Below are 24,610 nucleotides of genomic sequence, written 5' to 3' on the forward strand. Positions count from 1 at the left end.
CCCATTACTGTTGCCCCTATACCAGGGGCAACTTTAATAAAAATAATTAAAATAATTACAACTTTACAAAAAGAGAGAAGTTGCCGATCTTGCCCCTATACCCGGGGCAACTTCGTCAATTTCTCTCTTCTTGTAAAGTTGTAATTATTTTAATTATTTTTATTTCCAAACTGATTTTAACCAGTTCTATAGTAAGGTAACATTCCAATAGACAATATGCAAGCTTTTTTTTTCAGTTTACAGCAGTATTTATTACACAAAATTTAAGTAAAGCTTAACATGCCGATCTTGCCCCGGTCTCCCCTAAACATTATTTTACCGTATCAAAAACTTTAATATAAATGAAATTTAATATCGATTATTAATTACTTCTTAGAAATTGTGTATAAAATGAAGAAATATTTTAAAACTTTATCTCAAATTTACATTTTTTAAAATAGATTTGGTTAAAATGGCAATAATATATATTTAGCTCTATATAAACAACGGTGGGTACACTCCATGTTATCCGTATAAAACCCAAATTTTAAGTTTAGCTCTTCATCCATTCGTTTTTGGATAATGTCTTCTTTATCCGATTTTAATTTGAATAAAGTTTAGCATTAGCTAGTTAATACTAGTTTTACCCGATACTCGGACTTTAGTCATAACATATAGACCTATATAACTTGTATATATAGTCCTATATGTGATTAATTATAAATAATTCCCAAACATTATAAATAAAGACAAATAAAATTTGTTGAGCACTGTAATAAAATTCACGTTCTCTATCATAGTTTATCACATTGGCGGGACGAGTCAACATGAATACTGCTATTATCTGTCGGAAAAAGCGATAATGATAACAATAATACACTTGAGGAGTGATAATCCGAGAGATGCCAAAGTAACTAGACTCTGGCATCTGCTTCGCATCAGCATGACGATCAGCGCTCGCATGGTATCGTGTATGAGTTGCTGTTTGTATACAATATACCATAAATGATATTCCAAACGTTTCCTCTACGTTAATTGTGATTGAATCATATAATTTTGTTGATAATACTTTTAGTCAACACTAGTTTAATTAATACAGTTAATAATACTTATTTTTAAAAAAGTGAAATTATCACAAATTATTTTGTTGAAAGCTATGTGCAAAGTAATTGCCCAAATAAACTTATTTTAATAATGATTCTAATTATCATATAGTTTCTGATTATTATTAAAGAGTTTTGTGTAATTAATATACCTATACTAATATTACCCATATAATATAAGCTTGTTGTTCTTGAAATACTTTTAATAATTATTAGCATTTAATTTAATTTATTCAAATATACAATATAAATATATAAATATGCAAATACTGTATTGTAATATAAATTTTCGATAGTTGTGATAATTATCACAGCTATCTATAAATTACGTAATAAAATTTATTTAATTTTGATTATTTAATATTATATACTTAAAATTTTATAATATATAATTTATTGATAAATGTTAATTAAAATAATTCACAAAAGTAAATAATTCATAATAAAAACATGAAGTTCTTTCATCAAACTTCCCAAAGGGAATGTAGCTTTATTCATAATGTCTAGTCAATTTAATAAATTAATCAATTAGTAATTCTATTAAATCAGTTTGTTTTCTAGAATTGTTACAATGTAAAAAATGAAAAATATCTATTTTATATACAGTAAGACTCCGCTTAACGCTGATTCGATATAACGCGGTCTTCTCGAAACCTAAAAAAAGCTCAAAATTTACGCTGATTTAAATTATCGCGGCATTTCATTGATTCGTATATAATACGACTATTTGCGAACACAAACCAATCAGCAAAAAGTGGCATAAAGGTGTACTTTCTTTAAATCTATGTTTGTTTGGTGCAATTTTGGAAAAAATATAACATCATAAATGCCATAGAAAATATCGACTTCACTTGGCAAGAATTAACTGATAAATGCATGAACGAAGTGTGGAAGAAGTTATGGCTGAAGATATCCAAGAATTCTCAACGAGAAGAGCCTATCACTGTATCGTTAGGTTGGCCAAACTCAACCTAATCGATATAACAGAAGTAGGAGATATAGACGAGCAGGATATTGAGGAGTTACAGCAGGTTTCTGGTGAGAGCCTTATCAACGACGACCTTCAAGAACTGGCAGAACATGGAATTTATGTGGAACTGGAAAATAGAGATTCTGAAAATGAAGAATCCAAAAAATTTCTCTACAGATTTCCTTAGTAAAAATTTGGGGTAACGATAACCGAAATCGTTGATCAAATTGTAGCGAATGATCCAGATTTTGAAAGGAGTGAAAAAGCGAAACGAGGCGTTTTGCATGCAATCTTCTGCTACCGACATTTGCTTAAGGAGAGAAAAAAGCGACACAGGAAACTTTACGACTTTATTGCAAAAGAACAAGAATTTCAGAAAAGTCAGGACCTTCATCACAAAAAATGAACTTTACATTTCTGTGTGCATATGTTTATGTGTTATTTAACATATATTATTATACAAATTAATATAAAAATAACTTAAAATTAAAGTAATATTTGTTTATTTTTGGTCGCGTGTTCCGCTATCCCTATTTACTCTATGTTAAAATGACCTCGTTTAACGCTGTTTCGCTTAGCTCTTTGTTGTCTAGGAATGCATCCTCTGTGTTAAGCGGGTCTTACTGTATATATACTATATATATAACATATATAATTTATATAGAATGTTTTGTTTCAATAAAATTTTAATTTTAATGAGCAATTATGTATTGTGTCATCGTCACAATGCCAGGCTACAATTTTTAATCATATTTTTAATTTATTTAATTTATAATATATGCTTTCCACCTCAAATTAGTAGTGACTTGCTCCTGTACATCATACTTTCCCTTTAACAATAGAGTCGTGCGGGTCATCTATCTAACACCTTTCAGGGGATATTTTTGAATTAAAATAACGTGACTTCTGACCTGTATTGGAAATTAATATATAGTTACTCGGGACCTCTTACTCCTACGGTTTCCATATCTAATCTCGTTCTCCATCTCTATAACTCCGTTCACGAGTCTAAGACCCTGTACACACTAGGCGTTTTTCAACGCGCGCTTTTAAACGCGCGTTTAAAAGAACCAAGAGTTCTATGTAGCCGTACACACTCAAAAGCCAAGCGCGCGTTAAACGCGCGTTTTGCGGGCGTCAGCCGAGCGCTTTGAGATATATGTGCTGAAATGGAAACGATCATTTCGATACTGATCTATTTATTGATGATATCTAAAAGACACCAACCATCGTCAAAGGATTTTATAGATATTTTAAAAGAATTAAAAAATTTGAATTTATTTTGTCTTAGTTTTGGATACAACGTCGCAAACATTTCATGCGTCAGTCTATCTCGTAATATTGGGTGCATCCAAAATTCTCTTTGCCTCTGCCGTCGTTTTTTATAGCGACGATAGAGGAGCCACACACAAGCAATCACTTCCACATCCATTTCCAAACCGTTCCAGTGCGCACGCTCCGCTAAACGCTCGTCAAACGCCGAGCTAACGCGCGTTAAACGCGCGTTAGCTCGGCGTTCGACGAGCGTTTAACGCGCGTTGAAAAACGCCTAGTGTGTACAGGGCCTAAAGAAAGACAGACGGACGGAAGATAATGGGAATTTATTGATCTACAATTTTTTCAAATTGCAGTCCAAAAACTTAGAACCTCACAGAAATTAATACAATAAAAGGTTTGTAAACTGTAAATTATAAAGTTTTTAACATAAAAAATGATTTATTAATAGTTCAAACTTTTACGGAAACAGAATAAAATATACAAAACAATTCAAAATTTTAACCTTAAATTAACTTTTTGCCTTACAATTAAAACGTTAATGAAATGTAAATTTTCATCCGATGGCAATAATTAGACTATAATTAAATATCTGAAGACAGGAATCCTCCCAAAAAAGGAATCACCATTTATTATCTTTTTATTCCAAACTATACATTCTTGGCGACTGACCGTTCATTTTAGGCTACTGGCCGCCAAAATGTCCTTTTAAAAACACAAAAATACATCTAGTTAAAAATACAATTAAAAAAATAAAAAGGAATTGGTGACATACCGACGTCTTATTTCGGTTTTTTATGTACGTAGAAATGAGCGCTGGTAAATGTAGATTAAACATTTACGAAAATTTTTAATCTACAATATTTTTAATTTACAAAAAAAATTATAAAATATCGTCACCAAGGGGCAATTTTTTTAATCTATATTTACCAGCGCTCATTTCCACGTACATAAAAAACCGAAATAAGACGTCGGTATGTCACCAATTCCTTTTAAAAAAATTTTTGCAGTTTTAACTGAATAGATTTTTGTGTTTTAAAAAGGACTTTTTGGTGGTCAGTAGCCTAAAATGAAAGGTCAATCGCCAATAATGTATAGTCTGGAATACGAAGATATTAAATGGTGAGTCCTTTTTTGGGGGGACTTTGTCTTCAGATATTTAACGTTAATGAAATATTTTTCTACTCATATTAAGATTCCATTTATATATATTATATATTGCAACGTTTCTCAAACTGTGGATCGCTGGGTCGGGAAATGATACTACCTTCCGCAAAACTACTTGTATTACTTCAGTGTTCTCTATGAACTAGGAACAATAGATGAATCTGTTAAATTAAGCACCGAAAATTTTTAACAACTTGTTTTCTTATAATTATTATTGTCATTTTGCAATACAATTAAGATTACTGAATGTGTATGTATGAAATTGATTTCTCTATTTTGGATAACATTAAAATAGATATTTTATGTAAGATCGTAGTCATAAAGCCATTTAAGTTGCAATGATTTTAAAAATATTTTATTGTTTATTCAAACTTTTAGATTTATTGTCATACATAACAATAAATTATTATTAAAAAAATAAATAAATAATGGATGAATTTTGGCACAAGTGAATGAATAGATAATGTTTAAACAGTTTTCTTTTTGTGTATATACAAAATGAAATTTTAAAAAACTTACAATCTAAAAAGTACATTTTAAAAAAGGGTTCATTACGTTTATAAAAAAGAAACTTGTAATATTTTTCTAAGTAAAAAAGACTCCTGAATAATTTTGGAACAGCCTGTTTTATTTACGTCAGTTTTATATTTTATAATAGTTAAATTTCAATAATAAAAACCGAAATTGAAATACAGTAGACCTCCTATAAAACGGGTTCATTTAATGCGGATTCGTATATCGCGGCGAAAAAATTGCGACCGTATTCGTATAAACATGCTAAAAGAAACTCGTGAAATGCGGTAAAACGTCATCGCCAACTCGTGTCGCGACAGGATTGGTCGAATAGCAGATATTGCACAAACCGTTGAGTTTAAACGAGCAGCGGACCTATTGAAAACCATTTATTATTTAACGGCCATAAAAATTATATTTATATTAATGATGTCTCCAAAGTTCAGCAAATTTTTCGCAGAAAAATAATTTATCAGGAAACACGCATTTGCCGTTCGATGCGCCGCTCCACGACGAAAACAAGCTTAAGCAATGGCGTCGTCGAACGGTGCACACTCGGTAATCCTACAATTTTTTGTTTATAGCATAGTTTATATGGATTATTCCCGAAAAAATTATACGTGTTAGAAAAAATTATAGTCTAGAATCGATTAATTTTATGGAAGAAAACCTTTCAAACAACCGTAGTCCGTAAACTGCACACGTGCCGGGCTGTGATTGGCTCATGTATTTAAGGACTCGTAGAACATGAATTTCATAAAAAGTGGAACGTATCTATCGCGTTATGGGGAGTCGACTGTAAATTATTTGTTACAAATCGAAATTGACTTGAAGGGCTCTTAATAGAAATGTATTCAATGTTCCATTCCACACATAGAAGTTATCAATAATGCACAATTTTATTTTGTTTTATGATATACAGCGACTCCAGTTTACCAGATTTTTTAAAAATTTTATATTATAAACATTACAAACGGTCGCGGAACCATTACAAACAAATATATTGGGTCTCGTGAGCAAAAAGTTTGAGAAACGCTGATATATTGTATAAGCTTTTCTTTATCCTTGTTTGAGACAAGAGATTATGTTAAGCAAATAAAATTTTACAGTAATATATTTTGATAATTGCTTAACATCGCTTAGCATTCCTTAAGATCATTTAATATGTCAATTGTTTAACGAGAATAAAAATTTATTTTATTCATTAGTTTACAGAGGTAACAATTCGTGAATAAAATAATAATATATACATCTTTCTGAATAACTATTAAAATTAAATTTTACAACGTTATTGCAAATTATACAGTACTTTAATGTTAAACATTTAGAACACTATTAATGACAAGAGTTAGAATGCAAACACACTACGAATTTGAGAAAATATTTTAATCTATTTTTAACTGTGTCTATATTATAAAATTTATATAATAGCCATAAACTAAAAGATTAAACTTTTTCGCCAATCTGTAATCGTATGACTATACTTTTTGTTGTTTAAGCACTATAAAGTGCAATTACAGTACAGTAATCGACCACTAGGCATCCTTTCATTCATTTTTTTTCAGTTAGTTGAACTAAATAAAAAATAAGGATGTTTAGTGGTCGATTAATTACAGTTTATAGTGTTTAAACAATAAAAAATTAAAATTTTAACATTTTTTATACATTAACATAATATGTATAATATATTTTTATACTTTTCTAACGTTAAGTTTTCTTATAAAAATAAAACTTCCTCACTGAAAATACCTTATTTATTTTAATAAATGGAACAGCTACAAGATGAAAAAGTTATATACAATACGTTGTTTATTAGAATAAATACAGTAGGCCTACTTAATAACGAGTAAAATCTTCATTAAATTCGATCCCACTCGAAATATGACACATGACTTCCATTTATCTTTCCATCCCGTTGACCTTTAACCATAAAAATTTAATTTTATCAATGTCCCTCATACACAAACCTCACTGCAAAATTTCAAATTTTCGACAAAAAGCACGGGAGTTATTAAGCTTCAAAATGGGTAAACAAAATCATGCCTACCACACATTAACATCCATATATACAGAAACCCCAATTTTTGCATTTTTCGACGTTTGAATGCATAAATGTAAAAATCTTGGGGGTTATTTTTTGACCGATCGCCATACTTTCCTTCTGTTATATATAACAGAACCCAGAAAGTAAAAATAAATACGATAGACTAAATGGTCGGTTATTTTTTAAACTTTAACCTAAAACGTTGCGGAATTGGCTCCCACGGTGGAAAAATTAAAATTTGAAAATAAAATCAAACTATAATAATCAACTATAAGTTTAAAAAAATCCATTAAAAATAATTCTATCAGCAATATATTTACATAGTATGTAAGGATTGAATAGTTAATAATGTGTATTGTATGCATAATTTTAAAAAAAGAAGGAAGGTAATTCTGTAATTTACAGTCGTATGACTTAATAAACTGTAATTATTCTGAACTTTGAAACTGTATTATGTATATTTGTTTTCGTTTTCTTCTGTTTAGTTATGTTGTCGCTACTAACCGTGTTTTCAGATACTTGGAAAAGGCCTAAGGCAATGGTATCTTAAATAAAGTATCCAAAATAAAGTATACCTCAATTTACAAGTTAGAGTACCTCTTTGTACTAGACTCTGTGCCTGTGAATTCACTGCATCTGTCTATTTGCGTTACAGTATTATTATTTCTGTTTAATTAGTTGAAAAATTAATCTCTTAGAATAAGTTACAATAGAAAATATAGCAGGCCTATTCAAATACTGTTCTTAAATTTTATCAGAAAATGCTATTACAGTATGCTTTTCTTTTAATAATATGAAAGATTATTTTTAAAAATATAAATCCTTGGGTTATATAAATACACAACACTACAAAGAAATTAATAGTTATATTTCATTTAAAGCTAATAACCAGACAAATAGTGAAAACAAAATTTTAAGTTCATTTTACTTAATATTATGCACGAGGCGTTATGCAACCGCTAAAATAGTAATACACCTGGTTTGAAAAAATTACGGTTATTCAAAAAATCTTTTAAAATAATTTCATATAAAATCAAAAATTATAAAGGAACATTAAATACTGTATTAAGTAAGCATTTGACGGGAGGGATGAAAATCTTACTTATATGGAAAGGAGGGTCGAGTCATTGATTACGAAATAAACATATATTAGGTATAAAAACAGTTATATCAGTTTGTAAAGGTGAAATTTAGACATTCTGAAAAACCTTTATTGAAAATTAACTCAATAACGATTACAGTTTAGTCTTGTAAGTAATAACTATGAATATCAATGACATCTCGCCACCTTTGCTACAAACTTTCTATCCCTTGAACATAGAATGGCGGGTTTTTCAAAGAAGAAAGTCTCGACCTCGTTCTCACTTAGGTATTTTCATTGAACTGTATACTGGCAATATGGTTTTACATGGAGCGAAATAAATTATAATCATTTGGCGCCAAGTCTGGATTGAAAGATGGACAAGGCAGAACCTCCCAGCCCGGACTGGCCAGCTTCTCTAAGATTATCTTTGCTCTATGTGCTGGAGCGTTGTCGAGATCGCATCGGACTTTCTCAATTTTTGAAGTGTATAGGAACTGTCAAGTTGTGCTAATTCTCTGGTGGTCAACCGTGGATTATTGTCTATCAGTTTTAGGAGGGCGTCATCATCAATGGTGGAATTGCTACCTGGATGGGGTTGATTTTAAAGCGAGAAATCTCCGTCCTTGAATTTCTTGAACCAATTGTAGCAAGACTACCTGTTGGCTGTGTCCTCGCCAAATGCCTTGTAGATGAGATTATGAGCATTAATTGTATTGTGGCCACTTTTGAAGTGATAGAACAACAGTATGTAAATGTGTTCTTTCGAAAGTTTCATATTGTCAGACATTGCTGATGCATCTCTTTCCAATAAAATATGTGATGAAATGTTCCCTGGTTACTCTATTTATACTCACACAGAGCGTTCTGGAACATTTTTCCAATCGTTTCTAGAAAAATATTGAAAAGTCTAAATTTTACCTTTACCACCTGACCATCAAATCAGATCATCAAAAATCGTTAATTAAAAAAGTTTTAATTTATAAATTGTTAATAAATCTTGGAGATTTGTAAATTAAGAAAAAATTTTCATACTGTATTGTCAAAGTCGTAATTACTCATATTGATATCCTTCATATATCAAACTGATTTGTAAAACATATTGCATCTACTTTATTTCCTTACTGTCTTAAGCATAGAAAGGAGGTAAATAAGTTATGTATCTTTCATAATTTAGAAAGTCAGTACTTAATGCTTAAGATTGCTTGCATGAAAAATATCATAAATTATGGAAATTATGCTTGCGAAATACAGTAAGCTCTCGATTTAACACACCACTATTTAACGGATAAAAAAATATCTATCCTAAAACAAAAATTTAGAATTTTTTTCATTCGCGAATAGAGCACGCTAAAGGGTATGTTTAGCGTGCTCAATGATTATAAATTACTCGCAGTACAGTACATTATAAAAATACATTATAAGTTTGTTATTAATTCGTTAAATCGAGGACCTACTGTATTAAAAATTGTTCCCAAAATTACCATTTACGAATATTGATTTCAATACCGTAGAAAACAAAGATTATCAAATATGCGAATAATAAGATAATTGATATTCTCCAGTTGTTTTATAACTTAAATGTAATTATTTTACTTGTAACTGAAATTTGTCAAAAGAAAGAAATTTAATTTTAAATATTATGTAATGTAAAAATGTTAATCTAATAATTGAAGTCTGCATTCAATAGCAATCCATCAATATTTAAAAAGAAACTCCTAATTTTTGTGTATAGGTTAACAGTTGACAAACAGTTGCTTATCCTGCTTTATCATACCTCTTTTCATTAATACAGCTGCATTCAACAAAGTTTATCTGTTCGTCATGTAGGCCTAAATGAATAATAAGTAATTTTTGTGGTGCTGTATTCCATTTTAATAATATATTTGTATTCATTTCAATTCTTACGATTGTTATTGAGGTTTGAAATGACTTACAGATCAAACTGAGTTTTCATGATAATTACTATTACCTGCTCTAATATAATTAATTCATTAGCTGACAAAAATAATTTTATTCTATTCACTAGCTATCCTTTGAAATATACTGTATTTACTTACTATTTATTAAGGATGCACCGATAAGCAAAATGGCCGATTACCGATTACCGATTAATCGGCCATGCATTATCGGCCGATACCGATTAATCGGCCGATTAGTGTTAATAATTTATTGCATTACTAGTGTGAGATCCTGGAGTTAATTATACAGTTAATTATAATGTGGAAAAAACCCATTTTTCTCCACCTGGTATTTCCATCTCCCTCAGGTCAGGTAAACAAGAGACGATCGAATATCCTCGCAAAATCAACAATCTCTTCCTTTGTTTCTAAAATAAATCTCAACACTTAATTGTTGACGCATGGAAACTTCGACATTGTTTAAAAAGCTGAAGTGTTTCTGTGTTTAACAGAAACAAAATATATTTCTTTAACCGCTGATATTTGGACAGCAACTACAAACAATTCTCCTTTTTTAAGTGTAACAGCTCACTGGTTGAAGGATGATTTTCAGCAGGAAAGAGCTGTTTTGCAAATTGTTTCCTTTGAAGGTTCCCACACAGCTACACGAATCAGTGAACAGTTAAAAATTGTTCTTGAACAGTATAAGTTGACAAGTGATAAGATATTCTTAGTACTAAGAGATTCTGCAGCAAATCTGGTAGCTGGAATTAGGAATTGCAACTTAGAAGCATTATCATGCTTTATACATACGCTGCAGCTGACACTAAACGAATGCATATTTTCTAAACAAGATGTGAAAACTATAATCACAGTTAATAGAAATATTGTCACACATTTTAATCATTCTGCTGTAGCTGTAATCAAATTGGAAGATTTGCAAGAAAAGTTAGGTTTGCAGAAACACAAATTAATTCAAGATGTTCCTACTCGCTGGAATTCTACATACTACATGTTGGAACAGCAAAAGGCCCTTGTCACATATGCTATAGATAATAAAATTCCTACGTTGAGCCCATATCAGTGGTCTCTCGTTGAAAAAATTGTTCTACTTGTAAAACCATTCAAAGAAATTACTGTGGAAAGCCAGCAAACGAGAAGCCACTTCATCTTCAATAATTCCCACAATAGAGACTCTGAAATTATTCTTATCAAAAGCAAAGATCAGTAGTTCCTTTAGTGGCATTAATACCACAACAGAAGAACTAGAAAATCCAATAAAAAAAAATTTTCAGCATATATAGAAAACAAGTCTTTATGCTTGTCATTTTTATTAGATTCAAAATGAAATTTCAAAAAGAGGATATGCTAGAGGAAATCTCAATAAGAATTAAATTCTGAAGCTTCTACTTCTGGAGGTGATCAAGATGGAGGTGAATTTCTAAGTTTTTCTGATTTATTTGATGAATTAGCTTCTGGTAAACGAAAGAATGAAGAATAGCATGTTTTTAAAAAGAAAGAAAAAAAAAAAGAAAGAGACGAACAAACGTTTCGATCAAGAATTAGAAACATATTTACATTTATCCCTAATTTGAGCAAAATAGCTATGAAATATTTAAGTGCCTCAGCATCTTCCATTGAAAGTGAAAAAATTTTCAGCACTGAAGGTAACATTTATGAGCCGGCAAAAAATAGGTTATGCCCTGAAAATGATGAAATTCTCATGTTTTTGCATTGTAAAAACAAACTGTAAAACCCTTAAATTGTAATTTAAGGGTTTTACAGTTTAAATATTAAATTTTTATTTGTTTTATATTTGTTTTGTATTTAAACTTTAAACTTATGAAACAAATAAAAATTTAATTTTTCTTCTTAACCTATTCAATACTTTTTCTTATGTAAAGTTTAAACTTTATATTATACGTTATGTTATACTTATAATATGTATTGATGAAAGGAATAATTTGATTAGTAAAATTTTTTTAATATTCAGATTGTCATGTAATAAATAATAAATATATAACAGAAATTTATTAGTTTTTATTACTAGCATTGTACGTAACATTCTAACAAAAATACCAAAATGTAAAATTGGCCGATTATCGAAACCGATTAATCGGGGAAATGGCCGATACCGATTAATCGGCTAAGTGGCCGATACGGCCGATTACCGATTATCGAAACTGATTAATCGGTGGGAATGGCCGATACCGATTAATCGGCTAAGTGGCCGATACGGCCGATTACCGATTACTTACCGATTAATCGGCGCATCCTTACTATTTATTGTTTTTCGTCCTTAGTTACATCCATTTTTGTAATAACCTAATCAGTTCTTTAAATTTTAGTGTTAGACAAGTGAAGAAGACCCGAAAAACTCAAGCCCAGTCCGGACTCGCGACCAATTACTAGTGTTCAGTGGTTTTATCCATAACTGGATAGTCGAGTAACTAAGGTAGCAGCCTACTCCTTTGGGGGACCCGGGATCGAATCCGGACGGAGCCGAAAATCCTTGGGCGTTTTTCGGGGGGTGGTCCGTCCGGATATGTCGGTTCCGTACCTCGCCGCCTGCCCGAACCCATAATGAACTTTCCAAAAAAAAAGAAGCCCGCCTAGTGCCCACAAGACAGAGTTTTTAAAAAAGTGGCTTTATTCATTCAGTTAATAGTGGGCATGGAATTGTTGAATGTATGTTTTATGTTGTAAAATGTATGTTATTTTATGTTATGTAAAATGATAAAAGTTTAATGTTTGTTTGTTTAGTTATGGCAACGCAACACTTGGGCGATCTGCCTAAGGAGTGTCTTCCAGGAGGTCTTTTTAAGGAAAACTGGCCCTTATTTAGGGATTACGGACATAGAGAAAACTCGGAAAACTCCACGTGGCCAGCCCGTCCGAGCGAGGCACGAACCCACGACCGAAATCCCAGTGTTCAGGGAACGAAGACCACTTGGCCGCTGGTGGGCGTAAAAGTTTAAAATTTCGATTTTATGAAAAGTTAATTTTCTTACACTGAATTTATCATTGATATTGCAGATTTACGAAACAGTCGAAAATATAAATCAAAGTTAATGTTTCATTATTGTCGTAATATTCAGTTTAATTGGATGAAAAATATCCAATTTCTGATATTTAGAAATAAATTTTACAGAAACAAAGGACTTGAAAATAAATTTTGATTTCAGTTCATAACGACCGTTTAATACAAGATTTATATTACATTATCCTATTAATTGAAAGAAACTGTTTCTTAAAAAATTATTATTGTGTTTTAGAATGAAATAAACAACTTTTGAGTATTCAAAAATATTAATTTTATAATTAGAAAAATCATTAAACTCTTACTTTTTTGAAATTCCTTGTAGGAAGAAACTAGTAGATCTGATTCCTCATCTTTCGATTCCTCATCACTGTGAAACGAGTTTGTATTCACTAAATATCGCCAATTCAGGAGAGAATAGGGCGTTTTCCGAAAATTAACATTAAAATAAATAGATGTGAAAACGACGCCGATGATAATTCCGATTATTAGAGTCGGTAGATTGTTTTTAGGAAATCTAAGTTGATGGGGAATCTTACAATTCATAATATCATCAGGCTGCAGGAATAAAATTTAGTTAGAATTAACAATAATTTTTTATATATAGTATTAAAATAATAAGTACTAGATAAACAAACAAAAATGGGAATTGCAAGAAGTTGTGCAAGAAGTTTGGCGACAATCGGGAAATAAATTTGAAATTCTGAATAGGCTAAATAAATAAAAAGTTAATGAAAAAAAGATAATGAAGTTTTTTATAAAACTGAAATTTAATTATTTTCGTAGCTCTATGAACAGAGGGATAAGATAATCTAATCTTCAGAGATAAATGCCTTAAAATGTTTCGAAATCTTTCCTAGATAATTTTTTTTAGCCATTTGCAGATTTCCTGGGCAGCGCCTTATTAAGTTTGCACATCTTTGTAAGCAAGGATGATAGGGCCTACAAAATATTTTCGCATAAATCGATATGCAACTTAATTTCCAAAAGCTTGTCTTATTTACGTAACTCTCCACTATGAGAATCTTCTGTAGTGTAAGACAATTTCAATTATCATGACATTTATTTTAAATATTTATGTTACTTAAATAATAATGACGTGCTAACACTATACTTTAGAATCGGTGATGCGCGAAAAGTCAGTCAAGCGCCATCGCCATCCTCTTCGCGTTATTTCTCGTAATTTCCCTTTTTATTTGTCTATCAGGTATATACCTAATTTAAATAAAATTTATATAATTATTCTATGTATTCAGACATGCGTTTTAGGATTTCGGAATAAACGAATGAAGATCGATACTTAACAAATTCGAGAAGAAAGAAAATGAAAATTGTTACAAATCGATAACAAATATTTAAGAAAATAGTCAAAAGTCAATTTGTGTTATTTTATGCAACTTCTAAATTAACATTTATTATCAATATATCTTACACAGATAATGTATAAAAGTGTCAAAAGTTTAAATATTCTGTTTCATCGATCTCTTCCATTAAGGCTATAGACACACTGCGATATTTTGTCTCGGAAACATTTTGTTGCTCAACCGAAATCCGTTGCAATATATGGGAATGCGCACACTAAGCTGACACGCGATGACGGAGACAGAAAAATATAAACACATAGGGCAACGAAACGTCCTCGTGCCCTATGTGTTTATATATTATAACTGTCCGCACTAAGAGGGTTTCTTTTAGCAAGCCCATTATGAGTTCGGCCAGGTAGTAAGGGCCCGACATACCTGAACACCTGAAAATTTCTTGAGACTTTTTTCGAACCATTCGGATACGATCCCGTCTCTCAGAAGTGTAGGCTGCCACCTTGACCACTCGGCCGTACGTTTATATAAAAGTACGCACATTTTCATCTTTTATTTCGGCTCCGAATGCTGCGGCGCAGCCGACGCTTAAGGCGTGATTCGCATATGCCATGAAAACATTATAAAAGATTGCAAGACACGAGGTTTATATCGATAATGACATTTTATAAAGCATTCTTTAAAACACAAAAATCACTTTGTGTTTTATAGAAGGACTGACTAGATGTAATAATTCGTCAATACTATTGACTTTCATCCGAAAATAAGAAAAAAGTTTTATCGGATAAGTTCGTAGCTCTTCGTATAAATTTTCCTTTTAATGAAAAGTCTATTAATATTGTATATATCCAATAGATTCTTTTTCTTTTTAGTTTTCTACGGCGTATCTCCAAAGCACAAATCGCTGCTACCTGGGTGATATCCATTCTGGAAATAAACAGCGACTTTTTGTCTTAATATGCTAAAGCAGCGCGACAAAATGTTTTGTCGTTCAGTGTGCCTAAGCGAACAACAAAATGTCGTAGTGTTTGTATAGCCTAACAGCACAAAAAATTGTGAAGTAAGGGCAGAGAAAAGTTGAATTAGAACTTTATTATACTTTACCCATATAACAAAAGAGAACTTAACTTTACCAAGAGTAACGCTCAAGTGTTGCTTAGTAAACAAATACTGTATACCAATAGCATAATTTTTTCTTTTCGATTTTCAGAAAATAAAGGCCTACCTTGGTTTAACAATAATGAATATTACTGCGTATTTATGCGTGAGCAAAAAAATTCACTTATTGATAAGAAAGCATTTAAATCATCATTATTATTTTTTTAATAATCATTTTAATCTATAGAAATTTTATACCAGAGAACCATAACAAAAATCTCAAAGTCTAGAGAAAATTATAATTTATTATCAAAATATAAGAAAAAGCTTATTTCACATACTAATTTTTAAGCTAATGATTTTTGAACAATCGATGAAACGCTTATTGATAATTTTACACATAGTAGAGTCCGAACATTACCGCTTATTGAAACTGCATTATATTAACTTCTTTTCCTGTTTACAAAACAGATAAATGTCTGCGATTGCAAAATAAGAGAATAAGATTTTTTTTACCCTTTCCTCCCTGAAAGCACTGAAAACCTTTTAATCAAGATCATCGTGGATTCGACCAGATCCACAATTTGGCGGTCAGAACCTATCATATTTGGCACAGACCATCCACAAAATATCCTGGGGTTTTTCGAATTCCTGAATTCGTCCGTGAGTTCCTCAACACGGTAGGCTGACACCTTAACTGATAGGCATAATTTACTTTTCGAATCTCCTAATTCCGATGGCCATTCGGTCATCGGAATTAGGAGATTAGAAAAGCTAATTATGCCCTTAGGCCGTATTCACTAATCAGGAACCTGCCAAAAGAAGCTAAAGTAGAAAAGAAGCTAAAGTAGAAGTTCCTGAAAACACTACAAAAAACAAGTAAAAAAGCTTCTAATTACTACTTCGACAAATGGTTTCGATGATAGCAGAAGTGTGTAACTTCAGATGATGTTTATTTTAAAAGACGTCTTCTATAACTTGTATTATTAAGTAATAAAAGCTATATTAAACCAATGATTTATTTTTGACTCTATCGGTATCGAATAAGTATACATTTAAAAACCGATTTTGTGAGAACCCGAACAGGGGTCGACTGAGAGGTCCGAATGAAAGCTATCGATCGAAAATTTAAAGTGCTCCTTTTCAGACGCGAATGGAAAGGATTAGATGTCTCAATCGAACAATGGAAATTTTTGTGTAAATTAGTTAAATAATGGAAAGGAATAAAGTCGACAAAAAGCGACGAGAGAGGAATCAGATTCAGTCGCGACGCTGATCTCTCCTGCGCCCTCCATCGGGTTTCAAATTGTCACCAGTTAACAGTGAGAGACAAATGGAGAGGAGACTAGGGGAAAAACTCTATAAAACCGCGTTTTCAAGGACATAAAAAGTTCTTGGTTCTTGGATGCGTAGTGTTTCTTCTCCTGGACGTGCGTGCTCCAGATCTTTGGAAAAGAAAAAAACATTTCGGAACTTGTGGAAACATCGTTCTCTGGGGCCTCCTAACGATCTACAGATTCGTCAGTTCGTCCAACGAGAAGCCGCCGAAAGCCGTGATAAACGCCCCGGGGCCTACGGAGTATTTCACCGTCAGTGTCCATCCACAAGTAACGAAGACAGAACTTTATTCGGACTTTATCCGCGCGTTTTGTGATCTACCTCGTCAATCAAGGAATTTGTAAGCATCATTTCTATGTTTAATAAACGATTTACGAATGGAAACCTGTCTCAGTGAATCCTAACACTCCCACACGACGGAGTTGACCGCTCGGCTGTCAGAAAACTCCTCACCCCAATCGGCTAACCAATTTCGATCAATCAGGATAAATTAAAATTGAAAAAATTGAAAAAATAGATAAATAATAAGACGACATATTTAACTAATAGCAACAGTAATATTTTTGAGCTTTCAACATCATTATTGATAAACAATTCACGGAAATAATAAAAAAAACTCTACTGCTGCGAATATATAATTTTCAAAACGGATGCGATCCTTCTAAACGAAATAAGAAATTATCCGAGTTCTGAATATCCAAATGTCAATAATAGTGTTAATAATATCCGTATATAATTAAAAATACTGGTAAGAATAAGTAATAAAACTTAATAAAAATAAATAACAAATTATTCAAATTATTATAAATACCTTTTGGTAGTTAAAAATTTTACTTTAACTTTTACCACAACAACTGAGCTATTAATAGATACTTTCATATTTAACATATGCTTTTAACAATATGTATAGCCTATATTTTAAAATAATTAATTATTCTACAAACAAAATGCATGAAACATATGTGAACTAATTATGATAAAATAGAACATTATCTATTAATATATCAGCAGTTCCGTTTTATATCAGCAGCCGTTTGACTTGCGTATCCCTTAGATTTAAGGTACAGGTATGTTCGGTGCTCGGATTTTTATCTACTTTTCTATTTATCACACCGTCGCTCTTTAAAGTTGATTAATAGAAAAGAAACTAATAATAAATTGTATATATGTATTTAAAACTCAGATGATCAATTTATTGAATTCAAGTTTTATGACGTTGCCAGAGGCTTCAATGCAGAATCCGAATATTCTTATAGTGCATCCGCCATTATTAATTTTTTTTTAGTCTAGGAATAGTTAATCTATACAAAAAAGAAATTTTAAGAAGTTTTAGTATTCATTTCTATTTTTGAAATCTATGATCATGTAGCTTGAATAAGAGTAGTATGCAACAGTAGTATCGACATAAAACTAACTGAATTGTCTGTTCGATGAAAATCATTCATTAATGAATAATTCTTTAAAATTAGCTCCCATTCTTTCGGTTCCTTGTTATTATGTGTTTAAAAGTTTTAAAATGCGTCTCGATCCCTTTTTTTTTTATTTTTTTCGTTTACCCCAATAGGATGTCAGAAATTCTTCATCTCCAACAGTTGTTCAATTTCTATCTGTAGTAAATCATATCTAATCAGCTGAATATTGTTTTATGATATCTCTGAACTTGCCATTTATCACTTTGGATTTCGATATTTTACAAAAGTATGCTTTTATAAAACTTACTTTTATATCTGCATAATTTTGATGTGGGCGGTTCTCGTTATTCTACAAAGTTAGATTTCAAATAGAATCCTCCGAGCGTTTCCGTATAGCCCACGTGCTGAATAAAGAGGATAAAGTATTATAAATCTTTAATCAAATATTTATGGATTTATATAACCTATACTCACATATAAAATACACCTACACTTTCTAATCAGCTTCAATTATAACACAACAGAAAATGATTTTTTCTCTTACATTACTTGTTTTTTTTTTTTTTTTAATAAGCCTCNACAATATGCAAAGTTTTTTTTTCAGTTTACAGCAGTATTTATTACACAAAATTTAAGTAAAGCTTAACATGCCGATCTTGCCCCGGTCTCCCCTAAACATTATTTTACCGTATCAAAAACTTTAATATAAATGAAATTTAATATCGATTATTAATTACTTCTTAGAAATTGTGTATAAAATGAAGAAATATTTTAAAACTTTATCTCAAATTTACATTTTTTAAAATAGATTTGGTTAAAATGGCAATAATATATATTTAGCTCTATATAAACAACGGTGGGTACACTCCATGTTATCCGTATAAAACCCAAATTTTAAGTTTAGCTCTTCATCCATTCGTTTTTGGATAATGTCTTCTTTATCCGATTTTAATTTGAATAAAGTTTAGCATTAGCTAGTTAATACTAGTTTTACCCGATACTCGGACTTTAGTCATAACATATAGACCTATATAACTTGTATATATAGTCCTATATGTGATTAATTATAAATAATTCCCAAACATTATAAATAAAGACAAATAAAATTTGTTGAGCACTGTAATAAAATTCACGTTCTCTATCATAGTTTATCACATTGGCGGGACGAGTCAACATGAATACTGCTATTATCTGTCGGAAAAAGCGATAATGATAACAATAATACACTTGAGGAGTGATAATCCGAGAGATGCCAAAGTAACTAGACTCTGGCATCTGCTTCGCATCAGCATGACGATCAGCGCTCGCATGGTATCGTGTATGAGTTGCTGTTTGTATACAATATACCATAAATGATATTCCAAACGTTTCCTCTACGTTAATTGTGATTGAATCATATAATTTTGTTGATAATACTTTTAGTCAACACTAGTTTAATTAATACAGTTAATAATACTTATTTTTAAAAAAGTGAAATTATCACAAATTATTTTGTTGAAAGCTATGTGCAAAGTAATTGCCCAAATAAACTTATTTTAATAATGATTCTAATTATCATATAGTTTCTGATTATTATTAAAGAGTTTTGTGTAATTAATATACCTATACTAATATTACCCATATAATATAAGCTTGTTGTTCTTGAAATACTTTTAATAATTATTAGCATTTAATTTAATTTATTCAAATATACAATATAAATATATAAATATGCAAATACTGTATTGTAATATAAATTTTCGATAGTTGTGATAATTATCACAGCTATCTATAAATTACGTAATAAAATTTATTTAATTTTGATTATTTAATATTATATACTTAAAATTTTATAATATATAATTTATTGATAAATGTTAATTAAAATAATTCACAAAAGTAAATAATTCATAATAAAAACATGAAGTTCTTTCATCAAACTTCCCAAAGGGAATGTAGCTTTATTCATAATGTCTAGTCAATTTAATAAATTAATCAATTAGTAATTCTATTAAATCAGTTTGTTTTCTAGAATTGTTACAATGTAAAAAATGAAAAATATCTATTTTATATACAGTAAGACTCCGCTTAACGCTGATTCGATATAACGCGGTCTTCTCGAAACCTAAAAAAAGCTCAAAATTTACGCTGATTTAAATTATCGCGGCATTTCATTGATTCGTATATAATACGACTATTTGCGAACACAAACCAATCAGCAAAAAGTGGCATAAAGGTGTACTTTCTTTAAATCTATGTTTGTTTGGTGCAATTTTGGAAAAAATATAACATCATAAATGCCATAGAAAATATCGACTTCACTTGGCAAGAATTAACTGATAAATGCATGAACGAAGTGTGGAAGAAGTTATGGCTGAAGATATCCAAGAATTCTCAACGAGAAGAGCCTATCACTGTATCGTTAGGTTGGCCAAACTCAACCTAATCGATATAACAGAAGTAGGAGATATAGACGAGCAGGATATTGAGGAGTTACAGCAGGTTTCTGGTGAGAGCCTTATCAACGACGACCTTCAAGAACTGGCAGAACATGGAATTTATGTGGAACTGGAAAATAGAGATTCTGAAAATGAAGAATCCAAAAAATTTCTCTACAGATTTCCTTAGTAAAAATTTGGGGTAACGATAACCGAAATCGTTGATCAAATTGTAGCGAATGATCCAGATTTTGAAAGGAGTGAAAAAGCGAAACGAGGCGTTTTGCATGCAATCTTCTGCTACCGACATTTGCTTAAGGAGAGAAAAAAGCGACACAGGAAACTTTACGACTTTATTGCAAAAGAACAAGAATTTCAGAAAAGTCAGGACCTTCATCACAAAAAATGAACTTTACATTTCTGTGTGCATATGTTTATGTGTTATTTAACATATATTATTATACAAATTAATATAAAAATAACTTAAAATTAAAGTAATATTTGTTTATTTTTGGTCGCGTGTTCCGCTATCCCTATTTACTCTATGTTAAAATGACCTCGTTTAACGCTGTTTCGCTTAGCTCTTTGTTGTCTAGGAATGCATCCTCTGTGTTAAGCGGGTCTTACTGTATATATACTATATATATAACATATATAATTTATATAGAATGTTTTGTTTCAATAAAATTTTAATTTTAATGAGCAATTATGTATTGTGTCATCGTCACAATGCCAGGCTACAATTTTTAATCATATTTTTAATTTATTTAATTTATAATATATGCTTTCCACCTCAAATTAGTAGTGACTTGCTCCTGTACATCATACTTTCCCTTTAACAATAGAGTCGTGCGGGTCATCTATCTAACACCTTTCAGGGGATATTTTTGAATTAAAATAACGTGACTTCTGACCTGTATTGGAAATTAATATATAGTTACTCGGGACCTCTTACTCCTACGGTTTCCATATCTAATCTCGTTCTCCATCTCTATAACTCCGTTCACGAGTCTAAGACCCTGTACACACTAGGCGTTTTTCAACGCGCGCTTTTAAACGCGCGTTTAAAAGAACCAAGAGTTCTATGTAGCCGTACACACTCAAAAGCCAAGCGCGCGTTAAACGCGCGTTTTGCGGGCGTCAGCCGAGCGCTTTGAGATATATGTGCTGAAATGGAAACGATCATTTCGATACTGATCTATTTATTGATGATATCTAAAAGACACCAACCATCGTCAAAGGATTTTATAGATATTTTAAAAGAATTAAAAAATTTGAATTTATTTTGTCTTAGTTTTGGATACAACGTCGCAAACATTTCATGCGTCAGTCTATCTCGTAATATTGGGTGCACCCAAAATTCTCNTCTCAGTGAATCCTAACACTCCCACACGACGGAGTTGACCGCTCGGCTGTCAGAAAACTCCTCACCCCAATCGGCTAACCAATTTCGATCAATCAGGATAAATTAAAATTGAAAAAATTGAAAAAATAGATAAATAATAAGACGACATATTTAACTAATAGCAACAGTAATATTTTTGAGCTTTCAACATCATTATTGATAAACAATTCACGGAAATAATAAAAAAAACTCTACTGCTGCGAATATATAATTTTCAAAACGGATGCGATCCTTCTAAACGAAATAAGAAATTATCCGAGTTCTGAATATCCAAATGTCAATAATAGTGTTAATAATATCCGTATATAATTAAAAATACTGGTAAGAATAAGTAATAAAACTTAATAAAAATAAATAACAAATTATTCAAATTATTATAAATACCTTTTGGTAGTTAAAAATTTTACTTTAACTTTTACCACAACAACTGAGCTATTAATAGATACTTTCATATTTAACATATGCTTTTAACAATATGTATAGCCTATATTTTAAAATAATTAATTATTCTACAAACAAAATGCATGAAACATATGTGAACTAATTATGATAAAATAGAACATTATCTATTAATATATCAGCAGTTCCGTTTTATATCAGCAGCCGTTTGACTTGCGTATCCCTTAGATTTAAGGTACAGGTATGTTCGGTGCTCGGATTTTTATCTACTTTTCTATTTATCACACCGTCGCTCTTTAAAGTTGATTAATAGAAAAGAAACTAATAATAAATTGTATATATGTATTTAAAACTCAGATGATCAATTTATTGAATTCAAGTTTTATGACGTTGCCAGAGGCTTCAATGCAGAATCCGAATATTCTTATAGTGCATCCGCCATTATTAATTTTTTTTTAGTCTAGGAATAGTTAATCTATACAAAAAAGAAATTTTAAGAAGTTTTAGTATTCATTTCTATTTTTGAAATCTATGATCATGTAGCTTGAATAAGAGTAGTATGCAACAGTAGTATCGACATAAAACTAACTGAATTGTCTGTTCGATGAAAATCATTCATTAATGAATAATTCTTTAAAATTAGCTCCCATTCTTTCGGTTCCTTGTTATTATGTGTTTAATAGTTTTAAAATGCGTCTCGATCCCTTTTTTTTTTATTTTTTTCGTTTACCCCAATAGGATGTCAGAAATTCTTCATCTCCAACAGTTGTTCAATTTCTATCTGTAGTAAATCATATCTAATCAGCTGAATATTGTTTTATGATATCTCTGAACTTGCCATTTATCACTTTGGATTTCGATATTTTACAAAAGTATGCTTTTATAAAACTTACTTTTATATCTGCATAATTTTGATGTGGGCGGTTCTCGTTATTCTACAAAGTTAGATTTCAAATAGAATCCTCCGAGCGTTTCCGTATAGCCTACGTGCTGAATAAAGAGGATAAAGTATTATAAATCTTTAATCAAATATTTATGGATTTATATAACCTATACTCACATATAAAATACACCTACACTTTCTAATCAGCTTCAATTATAACACAACAGAAAATGATTTTTTCTCTTACATTACTTGTTTTTTTTTTTTTTTAAATAAGCCTCGTGAAAGTTTCATTATAAACTTTTATATTCGTTAACTGAACAACAAAATCTACAGTATCCTTGTGTACACAAAATGTACAGTACTTAAACAGATTATCTCTAAAACAAACATTTATAAAATACAAAATAATTTATAATGTATTGTGAAACAAATAATTTTAAAAACTTTGTAAATAATATATACAAAAAAATATGTACAGTACTGTATGTAAAGTGTAAATAAAATGTGTATAAAGTAATTGTTAGTAAAAATTATCATATCCTACCATCAGATGGCCCTAGCAACTGATTGGTCAATAAGCTCATATTCTCGACGTTCTTCGTCGAATGTCAGAAGTCGCTCCTTTTTCAACGCTTATTTGGCACTGTTGCCAACGCTTTCCAATAAATTATAAGTAATTAGTGAGACATTTGAATGGAAAATGGCGACCATGCACGTTACTGTACGTGCGACAAAATATCCAGATGGCACGAAGCGCTGATTGGTTAGCTGAATGACGTCAACCCACCGAAGATACGAGACATTCCAATTTTCAACACTGACTCAGCGCTGACTCAACACACTCAGCACTCAACAGATATGTTGACTGTTACTTTCCAATGAATTGTGGGTAATTGGTAAGACATTTGAATGGAATCCATCTTGCTGAGAATGGAATTATGGGAACTAAGCACTTCGTACTCGAGTTGGAACGTCGTTGATGACGTCAAATTGCTGACTTCAACACTCAACACTCGCGTTGAAAATTGGAATGTCCCGATAGATTATATTTTGTGCTCGTTAGAACGAATCGTGACGAATAGATTATTTTTTTTAGTTGTAATATGGAGCGAGTATAAAGTGAAAATATAGCTGATTATTTTTTTTGAACATTTAACTTCATACTTGATCTTTATGCACCTCTGAACCAAATCGTACACAATAGATCATTTTAACAGCGCGATTAGTGTTTTAAATTTACGAGCGCAGATAATAAATAACAGAAAA

General features: G+C 30.9%; 1 protein-coding gene across 1 annotated transcript in view; it reads right to left on the reverse strand.

Moving 5' to 3' along the window:
- LOC111631934 (glycoprotein-N-acetylgalactosamine 3-beta-galactosyltransferase 1-like) overlaps positions 1-24,087 on the reverse strand; it is a 33,175-nt gene extending 9,088 nt beyond the window's left edge. Inside the window, exons 1-2 of the mRNA XM_023376274.1 lie at positions 23,889-24,087; positions 13,379-13,631 (exon numbers count right to left, since the gene is read on the reverse strand). Coding sequence (XP_023232042.1) covers positions 13,379-13,631; positions 23,889-23,891 — 256 coding nt within the window. The 5' untranslated portion in view covers positions 23,892-24,087. The remainder of the gene's footprint in view (positions 1-13,378; positions 13,632-23,888) is intronic.
- Positions 24,088-24,610: the final 523 nt, after the last annotated feature.

Source organism: Centruroides sculpturatus, unplaced genomic scaffold, assembly GCF_000671375.1.
Source record: "Centruroides sculpturatus isolate CEXI.00-Female unplaced genomic scaffold, Cexi_2.0 scaffold666, whole genome shotgun sequence".
NCBI lineage: Eukaryota > Metazoa > Arthropoda > Arachnida > Scorpiones > Buthidae > Centruroides > Centruroides sculpturatus.